A 16,723-nucleotide genomic window follows, 5' to 3' on the forward strand; every position below is an offset into this window, starting at 1 on the left:
CTTCATACCCAAACAAGGAAAACTTTTAAATTGCAGATTTCCTTTGGGTATAAAATGTAATGTTTTCCTTTCCTTATTTTCCAGGGACATCAAACCTGACAACATACTACTGGATGAACATGGTAAGTGAGTACTGCTTTCTCTCAGAATCTCTAATTCCTGAGGTCTCAGTGGCATGCTCATGACATGCTTTGTAAGTCAGCCTCCAGTGTTTAGTTCCTACCTAAATCTGGACTTTCTCAGAAAGCTCCCTCAGACCACCTCGTGGATTTTGTCGTTCCCCCTCCTATTGCCAAAGAAATGTGCAGATCAGAAATTTTCAAGGTCTGAATACAAAGGAATTTAATATTAATTGAGATCAGCAGGGACACTTGGTAAAAAGAAGTTAGCATTTTATTAACAGGATTCTATGAATCACCATAACCCCTTTTTAGGTGCTTACCAACAGAACAGTACCAAGCACTTTATTTTCTCTTTTAGGACTTCTGAAGGGCTAAGAAATTCCACATAGCAAATTATTTCTCATGTAGATATCTAAAATAAACTTTCTAAAATCTAGATAGGGATATTGGAAATTTGACTGCAAAGTTTGTCTCCATACATGTAGCTCTGGCTTAAATAGCATAAAAAGGAGTAGACAACAAATAAACAGCTTTGAAATTTTACTACTAAAGTCATGTTCTTAAAGATAAAAGACATGGTATGAAAGAAAAGCAGCTGATTTCTTTAAATTTTAAACATATACTCTCTCCAAGAAGTATTTAGTTAAAATGTCATGTGTCTTTTGCAACTGTTTACAGGGAAAACATAAGAAATGTAGGTAAAGAGGGCATTAACCTTGTATCAGTTAGAACAGAAATACATAGAGGAAAAAGCCTTGTTAGAAAAAGGAGATGTGCTTTGTTTACTTCCAAAATTGATTAAAAGCAGAAAATCTCTGAGAAACTATAATATTGAAATTATGCCAATGATGTAATTGTGTTTCAAAATTCATTGTAGAGCTGCTGGGTATACAAGTAAAAGTTGATTAAAGAGGTAACATTCTACATAGATGATGTTTGTTTCTGGGAACACGAAAGCTAATAAAGCAAAGTAATACTGGATTTTAAACCATCTAGAACTTCAGCAATTTAATGCTTCAGACCCATAAGTGCTAATGTTCACAAGACTCTAGTAGTAGCAAACATACATGAAACAGAAATATCTTGCCTTTAAGTCCTGGTGAATTAAAGATGGCAAGAGCAACACAAAATGAGTATGAGTGTGTTAAATCTCTGATTGACAGCCTTGGAAGCACAGTCACCTTTATCTCTCCCTGCCTCTCATCAAGGTCAATTAGTGCACAAACCAGCCCCTTGTGGTTAAAAACAAGGTCTCTTGTGAGAGCTTACCTATGCGAACTTGGGCGCCACAAAGAAGAACCTACCCCAGAGTGAGCACTACCATGCAAAATGAAGGGGATTTTTTCTGATTATAAACCATTCAGTAACCAAGTTATCTGCAGGCAGATTGGGAATTTTGGGATGGATGGCCTCTCTTCTGCAAAGCAGCAGAGTACTGCTCCCTCATAGCACACCTGCAGACAGCAGACCTCTCCAGACAAGCACACAAATCTTGGTCAGCAGAAGTCACCAATTCATGGGTTCAAACAGGTTCACAGACCTGTCACATGGGTGGGGGAAGGAGCTCCCTGGAGCCTGTAAAAGGTCTGTACACTTCAACTCACTAAATGTGGTGACATCAGTATGACATGTGCCTGTCCCATGCTAATTGCTTCAGGTTTACCTTACATAAGTGAAGCTCTTTTGCAAGAGGAAAGCTATTCTTGAAGTCCTTAACAGCTCTCATTAAGCTGCAACATTGTAACATCCTTTTAACAAAGTCATCAGATTTCACTCAATGGAAAAATATGCTGAATATATGCACCACAAACATATTTGGCTGCAGAGGAAGCATAAAAAATTCACCTAACATGAGCCTAACCAGGTGTACAGGAAGGAACTTTATTTTAGCCTGTGGCCTCTAAGACGGCACAACAGTTTCCTATATGCTTGACTTTACCCCTAGGTCTTACAGTTCATTAAACAAATTATGCTTACACAAAGCATCACGTAATTGGATATGCACATTTCTGACTGAGACTTTGTCTCATTTCCTGGCTCATGGTTTTCACAGTTTAACAGCTTCCAGTGACCATTTCTGAGAGCTTTTCTGTTGCTTCCTTTTTCATCATTAACATCTTCTGTTAGGATCTTTACCTTAAATACAGATTATGTGAAGATTCACTACCTAGCTGTTAATTTTGAAGATCTGACTTGCTAATTTCACTGAATGATTGTTATTTCTAATCTTGAAACTGTCTCCTGATGGGTCTCCATACTGAAATTACAGTTCTAGTATTTCACTCTTAGATTTAACTATTTACATGTTATTGGGTTTGGGGGGTTTCTTAGATAGATTTTTGCATCTGATTGTGGTATTTTTACTCAGTAAAATAACTTATGACTGAACAAAATTAATGGAAGCTGGAATTACTTTATTATATATTATTATATTCATTTGTGATCATCAAAGTTTTCCTTAAAACTCTATCTCCTTGAATACATTTTAGCTCTTATTTGGAAACTCTAGGCAAAATTGAAAGATGTAGCCAATGAGCAATCTTGGCATTAAAACCAAATATGGGAAGAAAAAACCTACTCAAAAATAACTGGAATCTCAATATTAACTTCTGAATACCAGAACTGCTAATATTATTGCTGTATACTGTTGTCTGTGAGACAATTGCGGGGACTCCACCTTGTTTAACCCTCCAATTGTGATTAAGACAAAAGGTTCCAGCATACTGAATTTACCTGAAGCTGTCTAGATTTTGAAAGTGTATCTGAAAATTTTACATGCCTACGTGGCCATTCAGCAGCCTAACGTTTTGAAGAGCAGAGCTTTGCTGGACCCATGTACAGCCATGCAATTTCTACCAATCTCCCTAATGGTAAATGTCAGACTGCCAAGTCATGCCCAGTTCACGTGGGTACAAGCTTAGGCTCTCACACATAGCACAGATGAGTCCAGAGAGGCTTTTTAAATCTTCATAGGTTTGATATTCTGACAGCAAATCAGATTTGACTGTACTTCAAAATGTTACTGTTCTGAGATTTACAATCAGCTCTGGTGCTGCTGAGTTGATGGCACTAACCCCAGTATAACATTTCTTCTCTCTGACATCACATTCACCCCTTGGGTTTCAGACGCTGAGAAGTTCAATGAGGTTTGAAGTCATGTACATTTTCCTCTGCTGAATGTTAGTCAGCTAGCCCCAGACAATTTTCAGGACTTGTTCTAACTGTCATTATGATTTCCTCAAAAATTAAATCCAAACACAGATCACTTGCTGATTACCTCATGTACTGCAATTTCAGGCCATGTTGAAAAGCGAGACATCGAAGTCACATCACATAAAACTTTCCAAAGTCACACAGTGTTTTGTGGGTAGTTAGAGCCTTAACTGGAAGCTGACTGAAGGAATGTAGTTTTGAAACAACTTCCACTGAGATGCTTTCCTCTGCAAATGTATGTGTTGGTGTATGTGAAATCTGCAGTCTGAGATGGTTTGAAATACCACTCTGCAGAGTCAAAGGAATGTGGTCATTTGCATTTTCTTCCCTTCTCTCTACCATCATGTTATTATGTATGGGGTCACACAGCTCCAAGGATTAAGAAATTAGCTCTTTCCCTGGACTAACTTGAATTTAGTTACGACTGCTGAATCTGTTGTGCACTGCTCTGCTTCACTGTTCATAAGAGCAAAATCCAAGTGACACTGACATTCTGTTTATTATTACAAGGTACAGACTCAGTTTGGACATTTAATTGTTCACAATCATACCCAGAAAGGGAGATCAACCACAAGGTGTGAAGCTCAGATGGGAAAAAGTTCCCACAAACAGAAATTTTGCAAGCAGTAAGAAGCAGGTGGGATCCCAGCATATTCTCTGCAGCAATAGCAACCTTCCCTTTTCCTTTGTGCAAGAGTTGCAGTAAAAACTTGTCTTAGAGGCTGATTAGAAAGACACTTATAGAGAGCTGGGGTCTAATTTTCTCTTGAAATATTTACACCAGGAATAAAAAAGTTTAAAGAAACAAAAAAAAACCTCCCCCTCAAAACGACCCCCCCAAGCCCTTAGGGTTACAAGAGTTGAAATCATCCAGTGGTGTGCACAGGCAGGCAGAGTTCCACCTTAACACCCTCCAGCCCTCCTTCACTGACCACAGGCACACAGGGTTCACTCCTGCTCTCCCTCTGTCCCACACAAAACCCCTCTCCATGCCCTCAGTTCCCACCAGGAGCCTCCCCTGCCCACAGAACACCTTCCTTTCATTGGCTCACACTTTTTCTCTGTCATGTGTAGAGGGCTTCCTGGTCTGGGCATCTTAGGAAAAAATTGTCAATAAAATGCAGGCAGGTTTTTTGGGAAAAAAAAAAAAAAAAAGCAGGCAAACCATATAATTGAAAACTTTTCCTGTATCTCTCATTTGGAGAAACAGCTTAAAGTTTAGCAGTGGAAAGTACCTTCCTCCTTTCCCCCTTCAAAATCAGCTCAGATCTGGCCAAATTAGGGTCCTCTGAGAATTTCACCCATGCACAGCTGCACAATTAGAGGCTGGCTGATACATTTCCTGAGGACTTCGAGCAGGATCTAGGTTAGATTTTGGAGCAGCATGACATTTTGTTGAGATTGCTCTTCCTCCATCAGGCACCACGGCAAAATCCATCAGTCATTTGTTACACTCTTTTCATCCTTGGCAGCAAACATGATTAAAAACCTCCCCTCACTTAACAACTGCATCATGCCCAAAGCCTGATCCATTCTGTGGATTGAACGAGACTGAGACCTTGATAAAAAAAAACTCCACACAAATTTGTCACTCAGAAGTCTGGCTCAACATGTGATATATTAATTCTGATCTGAGTGCAGAGCTAAGATGGGGAAGGGAGGTCCTACCCCTGTCCTTCATGGCACTGCCAGATGTAATCACAGGGAGATAGCATCTGCATCACTCCACAACACCAGTCCTTGAGCAAAGATGCAAAACCTAACAGAAGACTTGTCAAATTAAAGCTTTACATATTTTCAAGCTGGATTTCTATTCCATTTACCTGCCTATAACAAACCAGGATTAACAACTATTACTTCAATTGAATCTATGCTTATCATAAACTATCCCAGGAAAAGAGTAAAAGAAGGTTTGGGCCATTCAGCCTCATTAGTGCAGTTTAAATCCTGTCTGGCAGGTCAGGCAGCACATTCTCAGGCTGACTTCTGCCACTTATCGTTCGTCTTGTCACCTGCTGTCAACTGGGTGATGATTTGGGATCTGCTCCTGTTACATACACATCTTCTGCTACTATGGATCTAATGTTATACTTGTTGTGTGATAAAAATAGCATTTTTCTTCTCCCCTCCCCCTTTGCCCTGAGAAGACTCAGAAAAATTCAGGCTGAAGGTAACCTGTAGTGGATGCAATTGCAGACAGTGTCACAAGTACCTGAGATGTGAGGGGTGACTGCAGCTGGAGATGAGGCAAATGTCACACCCAGCTCCACATTCTGCTTCTGCATGTTACTTCATAGAAGACAGAGAGAATAATAGGATAATGGAATGGTTTGGGTTGGAAGGGACCTTCAAGATCACCCTGTTCCAACCCTCCTGCTTATTGTATTTGCAGGGTGCCCCAATGAAGGAAGGAATGATGACTCTGACTCCATGTTCTCAGAAGACTAATTTATTATTTCAGGATACTATATTATATTAAAGAATACTAAACTATACTAAAGAATACAGAACAGATACATACAGAATGCTAGAAAGATAATAATGAAAACTTGTGACTCTTTCCAGAGTCCCAACACAGCTTGGCTCTGATTGGCCAATGAGTGAAAATAACTCACAGCAGAATCCACTGAAACAATCACCTGTGGCTAAATCTCCAAACACATTCCAAAGGAGCAAAACACACGAGAAGCAAATGAGAGAAAATTGTTTTCCTTTTTCTCTGAGGCTTCTCACCTTCCCAGTAGAAAAATCCTGGGCAAGGGGATTTTTCAGAGAATGTGGATGCCACACCTGCTGTGGGCAGGAACAGCTTCAATCAGAACAGGGCTCAGAGCCCCCCCCAACCTGGCCTTGAACGCTGCCAGGGATGGCCCATCCACAGCCCCCTGGGCAGCCTGTGTCAGTGTCTCTCCCCACTCCAGGGGAGTCTCCCAAGGGCAGAGCAGAGAGAAATCACCTCCCTCAGCCTGCTGGCTGTGCCTCCTTTGATGCAGTCCAGGACAGGGTCAGCCTGGGCTACAAAAGCAGCTGCTGGGGTGTGCATGTCCAGGTTTTCATCCACGAGAATAACTCAATGAGTTATCTCCAGCGTGTGCTCGTGCCTGAGATTGCCCCCATCCACGTGCAGTACCTTACACTTGGACCTGCTAAACATCTGAGGTTACTGTAGGCCCATTTCTTGTCTTTGTTCATGGCATGAGAAGATTCAGGGGTGATCAGCAAAAACAGTTCAGGAGTGCAGACAGAGAGTGGCAACCACACAAGAGTATTCCATCACTGTGCTTCAATTTTTTTTTTTTCTAGTTAAGAGTAACATTTAATATTAAGTTTCTATTAATGTTACATCTTTCCAATTGTGTTTCTTTAAATTATCACTTAAATGTTAGATAAAGTGAGAAATATTTGTATTATGTGCTATTTTAACTTCTGTTTTTACTTTGTGTAATTGCAGGACACGTTCATATCACTGACTTTAATGTAGCAACCATAGTGAAAGGCTCAGAAAAAGCTTCTTCTATGGCTGGCACAAAACCCTACATGGGTAAGTTTTCAATACATTTAGAAATGTAATAAAAGTTCCATATTAAGGGTGACTAATGGTATAGCAAAAGGATTTTAAGTTGTAAAAGCATAAAAAAAAAGCTTTTTTTTTTACAGTATATATATGTGTCAGCCGTGAAAATCTTCAGAGATGAAGGATGTTGTTTGGATGTTCTTTTGTACAGGAGCTTGGTCTCTACACTCTGCTAGTCAGGTTCTGTTTGGTTTTGTGAATTCAAATTCAGCAGAAATTAATCTGTGTTATTTTCTGTAAATCCCAGCATCTTGAGACAAGAATATATGATATATTTGCACCACAGGAATATATGGTATATCTGCTTAGATGAAATGAGCAACAGAGGCATGGGATACAGAGCATTAGGAGGTCAAGGGAAAAACAGGAGACAGGGAAAAGATTTTACCTTTTCACACTAATGGATCTGGTCTAGTTGACCTCAGCTCATGTAGTTGTTCCACTCCTGAAGCCTCCTCCCCACTCATCGGATCTCCACCATATCCATCAACCTCACAACAAGAAACAGTACCAAAAATTCTCTTCTTTCCTTTATGAAGGCTATTACACCATCCACCAACTTAATTTCTCTTCACTGCATCTTCCTCACCTCTTGGAAATACAAAGATGCTGCAAAAGCCCCAGTTGCAGTCTCTACCACTCAGAAAGAGTTAGAAGAATCATCCTTGCATTTATTTGGAGCTGTAAGAAGACAGCAAAGCTTTCAGAGCTGTAAAAATCCTCTGTTTCAGATGAAAAGTGATTGGTAAGGATTCTCTGTCACACAGTTTGGATACCAAAGCTTCAACAAACCAAAATTATGTGACAGATATGGCCAGACATTCATTGGTGCTGCTTTCCTCTTTCAGTTTATACCTTTTATTTTGTGAGAAATTCCACTTCAGTGAAATCTACAAGGACTTTTCAGTTGCAGTGACTGCTGATTGTAAGGCTGTATCAAGGCTTTCCATGTGGCTTCTCCTGAGAAGTTTGGACTATGAGCCAAGTAGAAAAACAACAGAACTGGGGAGGTTGGCTCTATGGTTGATGGCCAGCTTCTATTGCCAGGAATTCAAACCACAATTTAGCCTTGGTGTAACAAGACAAAGTAACCTTCAATCATGGTACCTGCTGAGTACCAGAAACAAGGAAACTCAGCAGTTTCTGTAAGAAAAGCCTTATGCTATGCTGGTTTTCACAATGATGACAGTATGAGATATGATGAAAGCTGTTTCTCCCTCTTGAAGTTTTATAAAGTCTTACTTTCATGTGGAGCCTGTTATGTTTAATCAGATATGAGGGGACTCTCCAGCCTTTCCCCTAGCAGAGGCACTTAGAGGATTTCTCACTTCTTGCTATGGCAAATGTGAGGAAATAAACAGAAAAACTTTATCTCTAAAGCCTCCATTCCTCTTTGAAATCTGATTGAAATAGGCTGAGAAATTGCTAGGGAGTGATTTGTTCACATGCAGCATGACCAAATAAAAATGGTTTCCAGGAAAAAACTGAGTGAATTGATATTGTGTTGTAAAAATGCCCTAGCTGTTCTGATTAAGATGCCTATCTTGTAATGCTAAGCATGGTGTGAGTCAGCTCCTGCAGCCTTTGCTTAATCCCACTTCACATTAGCCTTTTAGCCCCAAACTCTTTGGTTAATCCCACTTCACATTAGCCCCAAATATTTCAGCCTGAAGCATTCCCTGCCTATTTCCCTACTTATTAAAAGTTTATGCAGAATGCACTGTACCTGAGCCTGAATGTTTCTCTAGAAACTCTATCAGTTTCCATGTCCTCTCCTAACCAGCCAATTAATTCAGACAAGTGAAATACCCATTGGGCATAGGAACAAAGACAGGGACAGCAGTACATGTGAAAAGAACAAGGCCAACAGCCTGGCAAGGCAGGACACTTCCAGCTGCTTCTGCAGCTCTTCCTCTCAAAGCCAGTGACCTGAAATGCTGAAATGAGATCAGCTTCTTAGAGTTTGGGGATCTCCAAATTTGTGTTGAGCTTTCAGGTGGCTGGGACTGTGGAAGGCAATGTGTGCCCTCTGCTGATTTGGGAAACCTGTGTGCCACCTGTGCCTGATTTTACCTTCACAAATTCACTGCTCAAACCTTTTACAATACCTGTGGCTGTTATCAAGGCTTTGTTGTAGGAATAGCTCTTTGTAAACTCATATGATTTCAGGCTGTCATCCTGCCCTGGCAAGCAATGCAAAATGTCCTTTGAGACCAGGCTGGCTTTTAGCAGGCACAGCTGTGCCAGCAAATGACCAGAAGCACTCTGGAGGATCCCTCCATTGTGCCTGGGGATGTGGAGCAGGACAGCCAGGGCAGGGCAGGACACGGTCCCTGGCACATGGACTGCTCTGTTCAGCTGTGACTCCTCCTGCCTGCAGAAGGATTTTGCTTTGGCCTCCTGTGAGAAAGGGAAGTGTGTGTTTGCCTGGCTGGAAGCACTTCTGTAAGACCTTGATACTTTCAACACTGTTTCATCTTTACGATGAAATGTATGGGAGGGGAAAATAAAAAAAAAAAAGGACATTTCTTAAATTTCTTTCTTGTGAACAAGGCTGCAAGAAATCTCTGTGTGTCTCAAATATGCTCTGTGCTGGGCACCCATCTGCAGTGCTGGCCCTCTAACCTGCAACAGAGTGCTCAGCTACAAACCCAAAAGTTAAACAGTAAAATACATCTAGAAAGCATGACAGGTGTCACCTTTCTTTTATTCCTCACTTTGCCAAATTTATGTGTGTTTGAGTCCTGTAGCATATGCTTTTTCCTTACTGAAATATTTTGGAATGATCAATTTCTATAGATCTGTGTATAATTTCTGACTGTTGCAAAACCTTTCAGTTCACAATTTATACTTTTGGGGGTTTAAGGTTTGTTGTTGTTTGGGGTTTTTTTATGTGAGGTTTTTTTTGTGTGGTTTTGTTGCTGTTGTTGCTTATTTTTGTTTTGGTTTTTGGGAACTTTTGGTTTTAGTGGTAGGAGAGTTTGGGGGGGACTAGGTAGAGCTTTTGATGTTTTTCTCAGCCAGGGACTAAAGATATTCAAATGATGCACTGTGACTTTACCTGAAATCAAATCAATAAAATACATTTTACTACACAAATACTCCTGACAAAAATCCAAAGTCAATAAAATCAGTCATAAATTATGTGAAAGGTTTCAGCTACCTCATTCCTATCTCACAGGCTTGTTATCTCAGGTTTTCACAGCTCCTTTCATAGGCTGCTGTCATGGTGAAGAATGACTGTGTGCCTGAGATTACCAGAGTATTGTGGATTTACACTGGTCCACTGAACTTCTAAAATGTATGCGTCATCCATATTTATTAATTAATACTCTGTGGGTGTGCAATTGAACTCAGAGGAAAGCCAGTGGATGTCCTGGTATAAACCTTTCACATACAAAAATCATCCCATAGAGCTAAATTTGTTTCTCAGATGCTTAAAATATAGGAGGAAAAATTCTGAGTTGAGTTTTCAAGTCATCATTCTTGGGTTTTTCTTGCACTCATATTAAACTGTGCTCTGAAATTAAATACTGTTTTGCAGCTCATTGCATTTTGAATGCAGTTAAGGCAGTGTTTAGGTTTTTAAAAATCCTACCTTTATCCTACAGGGGGTTTGACTGCCTATCTGCAGAGTTTCTCTGCTCATGTCATCACTTGACCTTTTGATCCCAGGGAAATCTCATGATGTCATCATGACAAGGGAGGCTTCTCTTTGTTCTCAGAAAGAACTCAGAGTGGCTGTGTGAGACTCCAAGGTGCTGAAATAAATATTCCCTACACTGATGGGATTTTCAGCTGGTGCTAGGAGCTACATGGCTGAGGGGACTGAACACTGAGCTGTGAGCAGGCATTCAGGTTTTGGTTCCACTCTCACACTAATGAGTAGGAACATAAGCAGCTGAGGAACCTCAGGAGATCAGGAAAGAAGTTGTTACCTCCAAGTTGTTACCGCCTCTTTGTGCTCTCTGACCTGCTACCATCCTTTAAGGTCTTCCAGCAAAATTACTAATACAATCATTTCTGTGACTATTTCAGTTAACAAATACCCCACTCTGAGTTCAAGAGGTAGTTTTGGTTTGGGCTTTTTTTGTTTGTTTGTTTGGTTGGTTTTTGTTGTTGTTGTTGTTAATTTGTTTGTTTATTTATTGCCTGCCTAAAAGGGCCTGGTGTGCTGTGGAGCTCTGCAGGCAGTTCCAAGGGGAGCAGAGGTGGAGCAGAGGTGACAAACAAGTCCCAGCAGGGCCCTTCTGCCCCCTGGATAACTCCTGGGTTTTGGTTAGGCCAGCCCCCGAGGTTTTTGCATGCACAAACTGGTGCAAAAATATTTTCTAAGCTGCTGGGAGTATGTGATGCAGGAGCATGGAACAATCCTTCTGGTGTGTCAGGTACAGTCTGTCCTGAAAATCCATTACACAGACCCGCTAATTTCAGTACTGGGCAGAACAGCTGCTGTCTATACACTGGAACAATCTTCCAAACACCAAATGGATATTTTTGGACAAAATCCCTTCTAAAAATTGCTAGAAAAACTGGCCCTGCAGCCACTGCGAGCTTTTGTACGGAGTAACAAAGGTGCTTGTGTACAATTTCATGTTCAATAATGGGAGACTGTGACGTGCTTGTTGCTGCTGGGCTTTCTTTCAGCAGGGGTAGCAACTCGAGGTTGTTTCTCTGAGGCTGATCCAGATGTTCTGCCACCAAGGGCTTCTCTGTGCAAGGTCAAGAAGTGAGTTCTGTTCAGTGGTTGAGTAAAGCAGAGGGTTGTATGAGGATAGCAGGCTGAATAAGGGCAGGAGAGGTTATATAGCCAGATGGAAAACTAATAAGGCATTCTAAATGCCATGTCTGTTTTCAGGTAATGGTATCTAAATTATTTACTTTGATTGAATAATTGCATTAAGTATGAGTATTAAAACTATTGAGGTGTATAATGTGAATAATGGTGCAAAATCAGTTACATGGCTGTAACAAGTAAAAACCTCATGCTAGAAAATTGCCATCCCAGCATGCCCAGGCTTTAAGCAGCATTTTGCCTTATAAAATAGAAGTTAGCAGCTGGCTAGTCTAAAGCTCTGAGTCAGAAGTCTGACCATTATAATTTAGACCTTTTTAGCACATAAGAAAGTAAACACCAGGAGCTAAATTGATAGTTTACCAAATCCACATTTCTATTCAGGGAAAGAGAAGTTGTTTTCTTCCATTTTGCTCTTGAAACAGCTTCTGCTCTGGATAGAAGATCACTGATTATTATTGTAGTTTGATTTCTGTTTTTTATTTAAACCATGATCCAGAAAAATTACTGACCCCTGAATATACTTCTCAGGGGAAAGTGAAAATTACATTATCATCACAGTGCTGAGAAAGCAATTAATGTTTCACTGAAACATCTCAGTTCAATGTTCTTGGAATATTATTCCAAAAATCAGGTTCATTTGTTATTCAGCTCAATCTGTCATGCCTTAAGCCTGATTCAGCAAGGTAAAACTGTAAATGTGTTCTATACATTATCATTCACAAGTTTGTTAGATGCAAACATCCAATCTTTTAACAGCTTGTCCTGTGCCAGTCAATCAAAATATTGCTTATGCTGTGTGTATTGTATATATGGATATATATCAATTAATACAACAATATTTTCCCCAAGATCAGGGACTAAGATGTGGAAGGAGAGTGATACCTGGCAGTGGGATATTATGCTGAATCTCAGTTAATGACTCTGGAATGTATTTTCTAATCTGAAATCTCAAGCATGGCAGTAAGACCCACGCCTCTGAAGTCTGTTTTGCTGCAATGACTGCAGCTGTGTGTGCTGCTTTGCAACCCCTCCAGTAAACCACAAACCTCTGGTTCCCCTCACTGACAGGCAGGGTCTCTGCTGAGATGCAAATAGATATCAGAGAGCTGTAGCTAGACAACTGGTTGAGCAGTATCAGGGATTTCATTCTTAAGAAATGTTTTAGACATATCCACCTGAACTGGATCAGTTAAAAAAAAAAAACAAACAACAACCAAAAAAAAACCCCCAAAAAACCCCAAAAAACAAAAACAAAACAAAAAAAACCCCAACAACCAAAAAAAAAAAAAACCAAAAAACAAACCAAAACACATGGGTTTTTTTTTTTTTTTTGTTTGTTTGTCTGTTTCATTTTCAGTTTCTCATATCGATAACACTGGCACAGGGCATTGTGCAGGAACTGATGACCAGATGTCATTGGCAACATTTAGCTTTTCATTGACAGTCAGGTCCTTACAGTAATCCATCTTGCAAGACTGTCTTGAAAGTTATGGCTTAAATAGACTGGTTTGTTAGTTTGTAGATGCTCCATCAGAAATAACAGCATCTTTTCTTTTTGCCAACCAAGAGATAGACCTCAAATTGATCATTGTATCATGGACAGCATTTTCAAGCTCACCTTTGAGTACCAAATTAAAAGTCTGAATTTCAGAGACCCAGATCACTTACAATTTATGAAGGTCTGATACTAATGAATACTGAGCAGATTCTCAGAAACCCTATTTAAAACACTTTACTCTTTGTATAAAATGGACTTTTACTATAGGCATAAGAGTGAAAATTTGGTTTAGCATTATTTGCATTCACATTGATATCCTCTTGTATTTCAAGCTCATGAATCATATTGTTAGTTACTAATATCTTTTGACAAATAAAGGTAGATAATTACCAACCAGCTACATAAAATTTTCTTTTTTATAATTTTATTTTTGTTACAAATCTTTAGGAAAATATGTGCATCATCTACATAATTCACATTGCAGATCATATGACTGGTACGAAAATTCCAATGGATAGTTATATACATGAATGGATTTGTCAGTAATTACTCCCTTTTGCACAAACCTACAGAACAAGAGTAAAGATATCCTACTATGCCATTGCTTCTGAGATGGATGCAGACCCACTAGATTTACTTTCACATTCAATTTATTCGTAGGTTGTCCTCTAGTATGGTTTCATTTTAGACAGAAATAACCATTTATTTACTTCCTATAGTCTGCAATAGTATGGCATTATTAAAAAGATACAGTGCAAAACCATCAAAAGATACATATCTGAAGAAAATTTATTTTACTTAGTTAGAAAAAAGTATTGACTGAAAATTTTTATTGGGGACAGCCAAGAAATGCACAGAAGCACATAATACAGTACAAATGTGGATTCATTTGTATGACTTTTCAAGAAAGCAAAGCAGGTAAACAATAAAATAATGAAAGTATATTATTAATATAAAAATATAGATTCAGCAAAGAAACAGTAGAATGACTCTTAGCTTGGCTAGTTGCCAAAGTAGTACGTGAAATTACTCATTATAATATAAGACAAAGAGACATTCCTGATTTTATTTGCTCTGTTAAAATTAGTATAGGTGTCCCATCTTAGAATGGCATTGATATTTAAAGGGTGTTCTTTGTCATTTTCAAAAAGTTGCATGAAAGGTGCCAGGTCACACTTTGCAAAGCATGAAAAGCAATAACCCAAACAAAAAGACCACATTGCTTCTGAGTTCCAGACTTTAAAGTTCCTGGTACTTTGGGTGACAGGTTTTCCAGGTGTCTGAGCACCTGGGCAGAGGTGAAGAGCCAATGCAGTTCATGATGACTGCCCAAGGCAGAAGCTGTAAAGATCCATTGAGGCTTTCTGGCCTCTGTCACCGCACTCAGATGTTTTGTGAGGAGCTCTCTGCTTGAGCTTCCTGAGGATCACAGGACTGCGAGGGGGCTTGTGATAGCAGGGCCCCCGGAGCCTCTGCCCCAGCTCTGCTCAAAGCAGGGTGAGCAGTGAGGCTGGCAGGAACTGCTCTTCCTGCTCTTGAGCTCAGGCAGCTCTAGGAATATGCAGTTCCCCACCAAATGAAAGAAATTGAGTTGAGGAGCTTTGAGGACCTGTGGGATCTACCAACACTTCTCTGCTTTTCTTTGAATTCACTCTTGCTGCTAGACTTGCTGTTACTTGATTTATCCTCACTGTTTAAAAGTCGAGCTTCTGCCGTGCAAACATCTACTGCCTTTCCCCTAAGTGCATGTGATTGTAAGTACAGCTCTTGGCCAAAACAAACTGCAGGATCAAACCCAATATTAAACCCATTTATTTTCCTGAAAAACCTTTGTTCAGTGGAAACTTCTAAAGGGAAAAATATGAAACTCTTGTTCTTGCAGGTAGTCTCACTCTTGTTCACACAAACTCTTGAAGGCAGAATACTTCTGCCTGTGTAGATGCATGAGGGTAAAATATGAAGTATTCCTCTCATCCTAACTCTGTTATGGCAAGAGAGGATATGTTCACAGCAGGTGCACACAGCAGAACTGTTGCCCAGAGCAGGCTGCAGGATGGCTGTCCAAGCTGATCCTGGGATCAAGTTCAAATATTAAAAGATTACAGATATTTAAGTAACAGTGTTAAAGAAAATCAATGCAGAATTTTATCTTTCAGAGTTTTTATTTGCTTTTATCCTAACCAATTTACACTCTGAATTGGTTCTCCAGACAGAGCTATTTCTTACAGCAAAACCTAGTATTATATCCTATATTTCATAGCTGTATTTCTTCAGAGCTTGGTTAATTCCATGACTTGGAGGGTCTGCTGTCTTTCTGTAAGATCATGCTCTCTTTCTGAATGAGCAGGCAAACTCCAGAAGTCTGCACACAGCCTGGAACCCTGCGTTGGCACCTAATGTCTCAATTCAAAAAGACTTTTAGACACATTAAGCACAAGCTTACTGTGAAATGGGTATTCAACAGTCTTGTCAAGCTAGAGTAAGGTCTTTTGGCTTCAACTTGGTTGAGATTTCACCCTGAGAAGAAACATGTATATAGGACGCTGAAATCATATTGTACCCTCTGCCCGTCCCCCCACCATGGGAAGAGAGTGTTTACAACCACTTCACTGGAGCTGATGGAGTGCAGAGAGGCGTTCCAGCTGGACTGAAAATAATGCTGTTAAAGTGGGCCAAAGGGGGCTTTAAAAATGGGTACCTTAGCTGCTCATATTCTGTCCTCAGAATGCCATCGGCTGAAGGTGAGAAAACAGCTGGAAAACTCCAGGGCAAAATAAAGCTTTTTCTACTGATCTGCTTAATGTAGGATGAGTTGACCTTGAGGATTTTAGAACAATGAAATAAAATAAAAGTCAATAGGTCAGTCAGTAAATTAGCAAAACAGCTGCACCATTCTGGCAATGTCATAAGTTACATCAAGAAAGTACTTTCACCTCTATCTCACAGAAATCAGATAGTGATCTGCCTCGTTATTAAAATGTTAAAGCTATAAAAGAAATAGTGAAACCAGCATTATACCTGCATAGTTCAGTAAAAATGCCAAAAGGCTATTTTCTGTAATGAGATGTTTTACATCATCTAGGCACAGTGGGCAAAAACCATAACGAATTGGGCTAAGTCAAGCAAACCTTCACTACACGGTTCCTGTGGTGATATTCAAAATGTAAGTTTGGTGCCTGATGTGCAATTTAAGTTCATTGATCCACTAAAGTAATAAAAAGAATCCTGCTTATGCTCTCACCACCTGATAGACTGCACACCTGTAAGATGTTCCTACACACCAGCAGCACACAAATAAGAGTTAAAATACACACAAAGATATAGCATGCCAAGGGAAGCTATGTCATCTGGAGGTGAGAAAGAGTTAACTCAGTGTAACGACTCTTATGGCATTGTTGATTTATGTCATAGTGGGTCACAGCACAAGTTTTCCTCTGCCAGAGATCCACTGGTCACCTATTCTCCAAACACAGGTATTCCAGAAAAAAAATGTTCATTTAGGCACCTGCAGATCTCAT

General features: G+C 39.9%; 1 protein-coding gene across 1 annotated transcript in view; it reads left to right on the forward strand.

The window, feature by feature from the left end:
* STK32B (serine/threonine kinase 32B) overlaps nucleotides 1–16,723 on the forward strand; it is a 157,518-nt gene that overhangs the window by 110,077 nt on the left and 30,718 nt on the right. Inside the window, exons 5-6 of the mRNA XM_041402882.1 lie at nucleotides 85–122; nucleotides 6,787–6,876. Of these exons, the coding sequence (XP_041258816.1) occupies nucleotides 85–122; nucleotides 6,787–6,876 (128 nt within the window). The remainder of the gene's footprint in view (nucleotides 1–84; nucleotides 123–6,786; nucleotides 6,877–16,723) is intronic.

The sequence above is a fragment of the Onychostruthus taczanowskii genome, unplaced genomic scaffold (genome assembly GCF_017590055.1).
Source record: "Onychostruthus taczanowskii isolate IOZ18803 unplaced genomic scaffold, ASM1759005v1 scaffold2, whole genome shotgun sequence".
Taxonomy (NCBI): Eukaryota; Metazoa; Chordata; class Aves; order Passeriformes; family Passeridae; genus Onychostruthus; species Onychostruthus taczanowskii.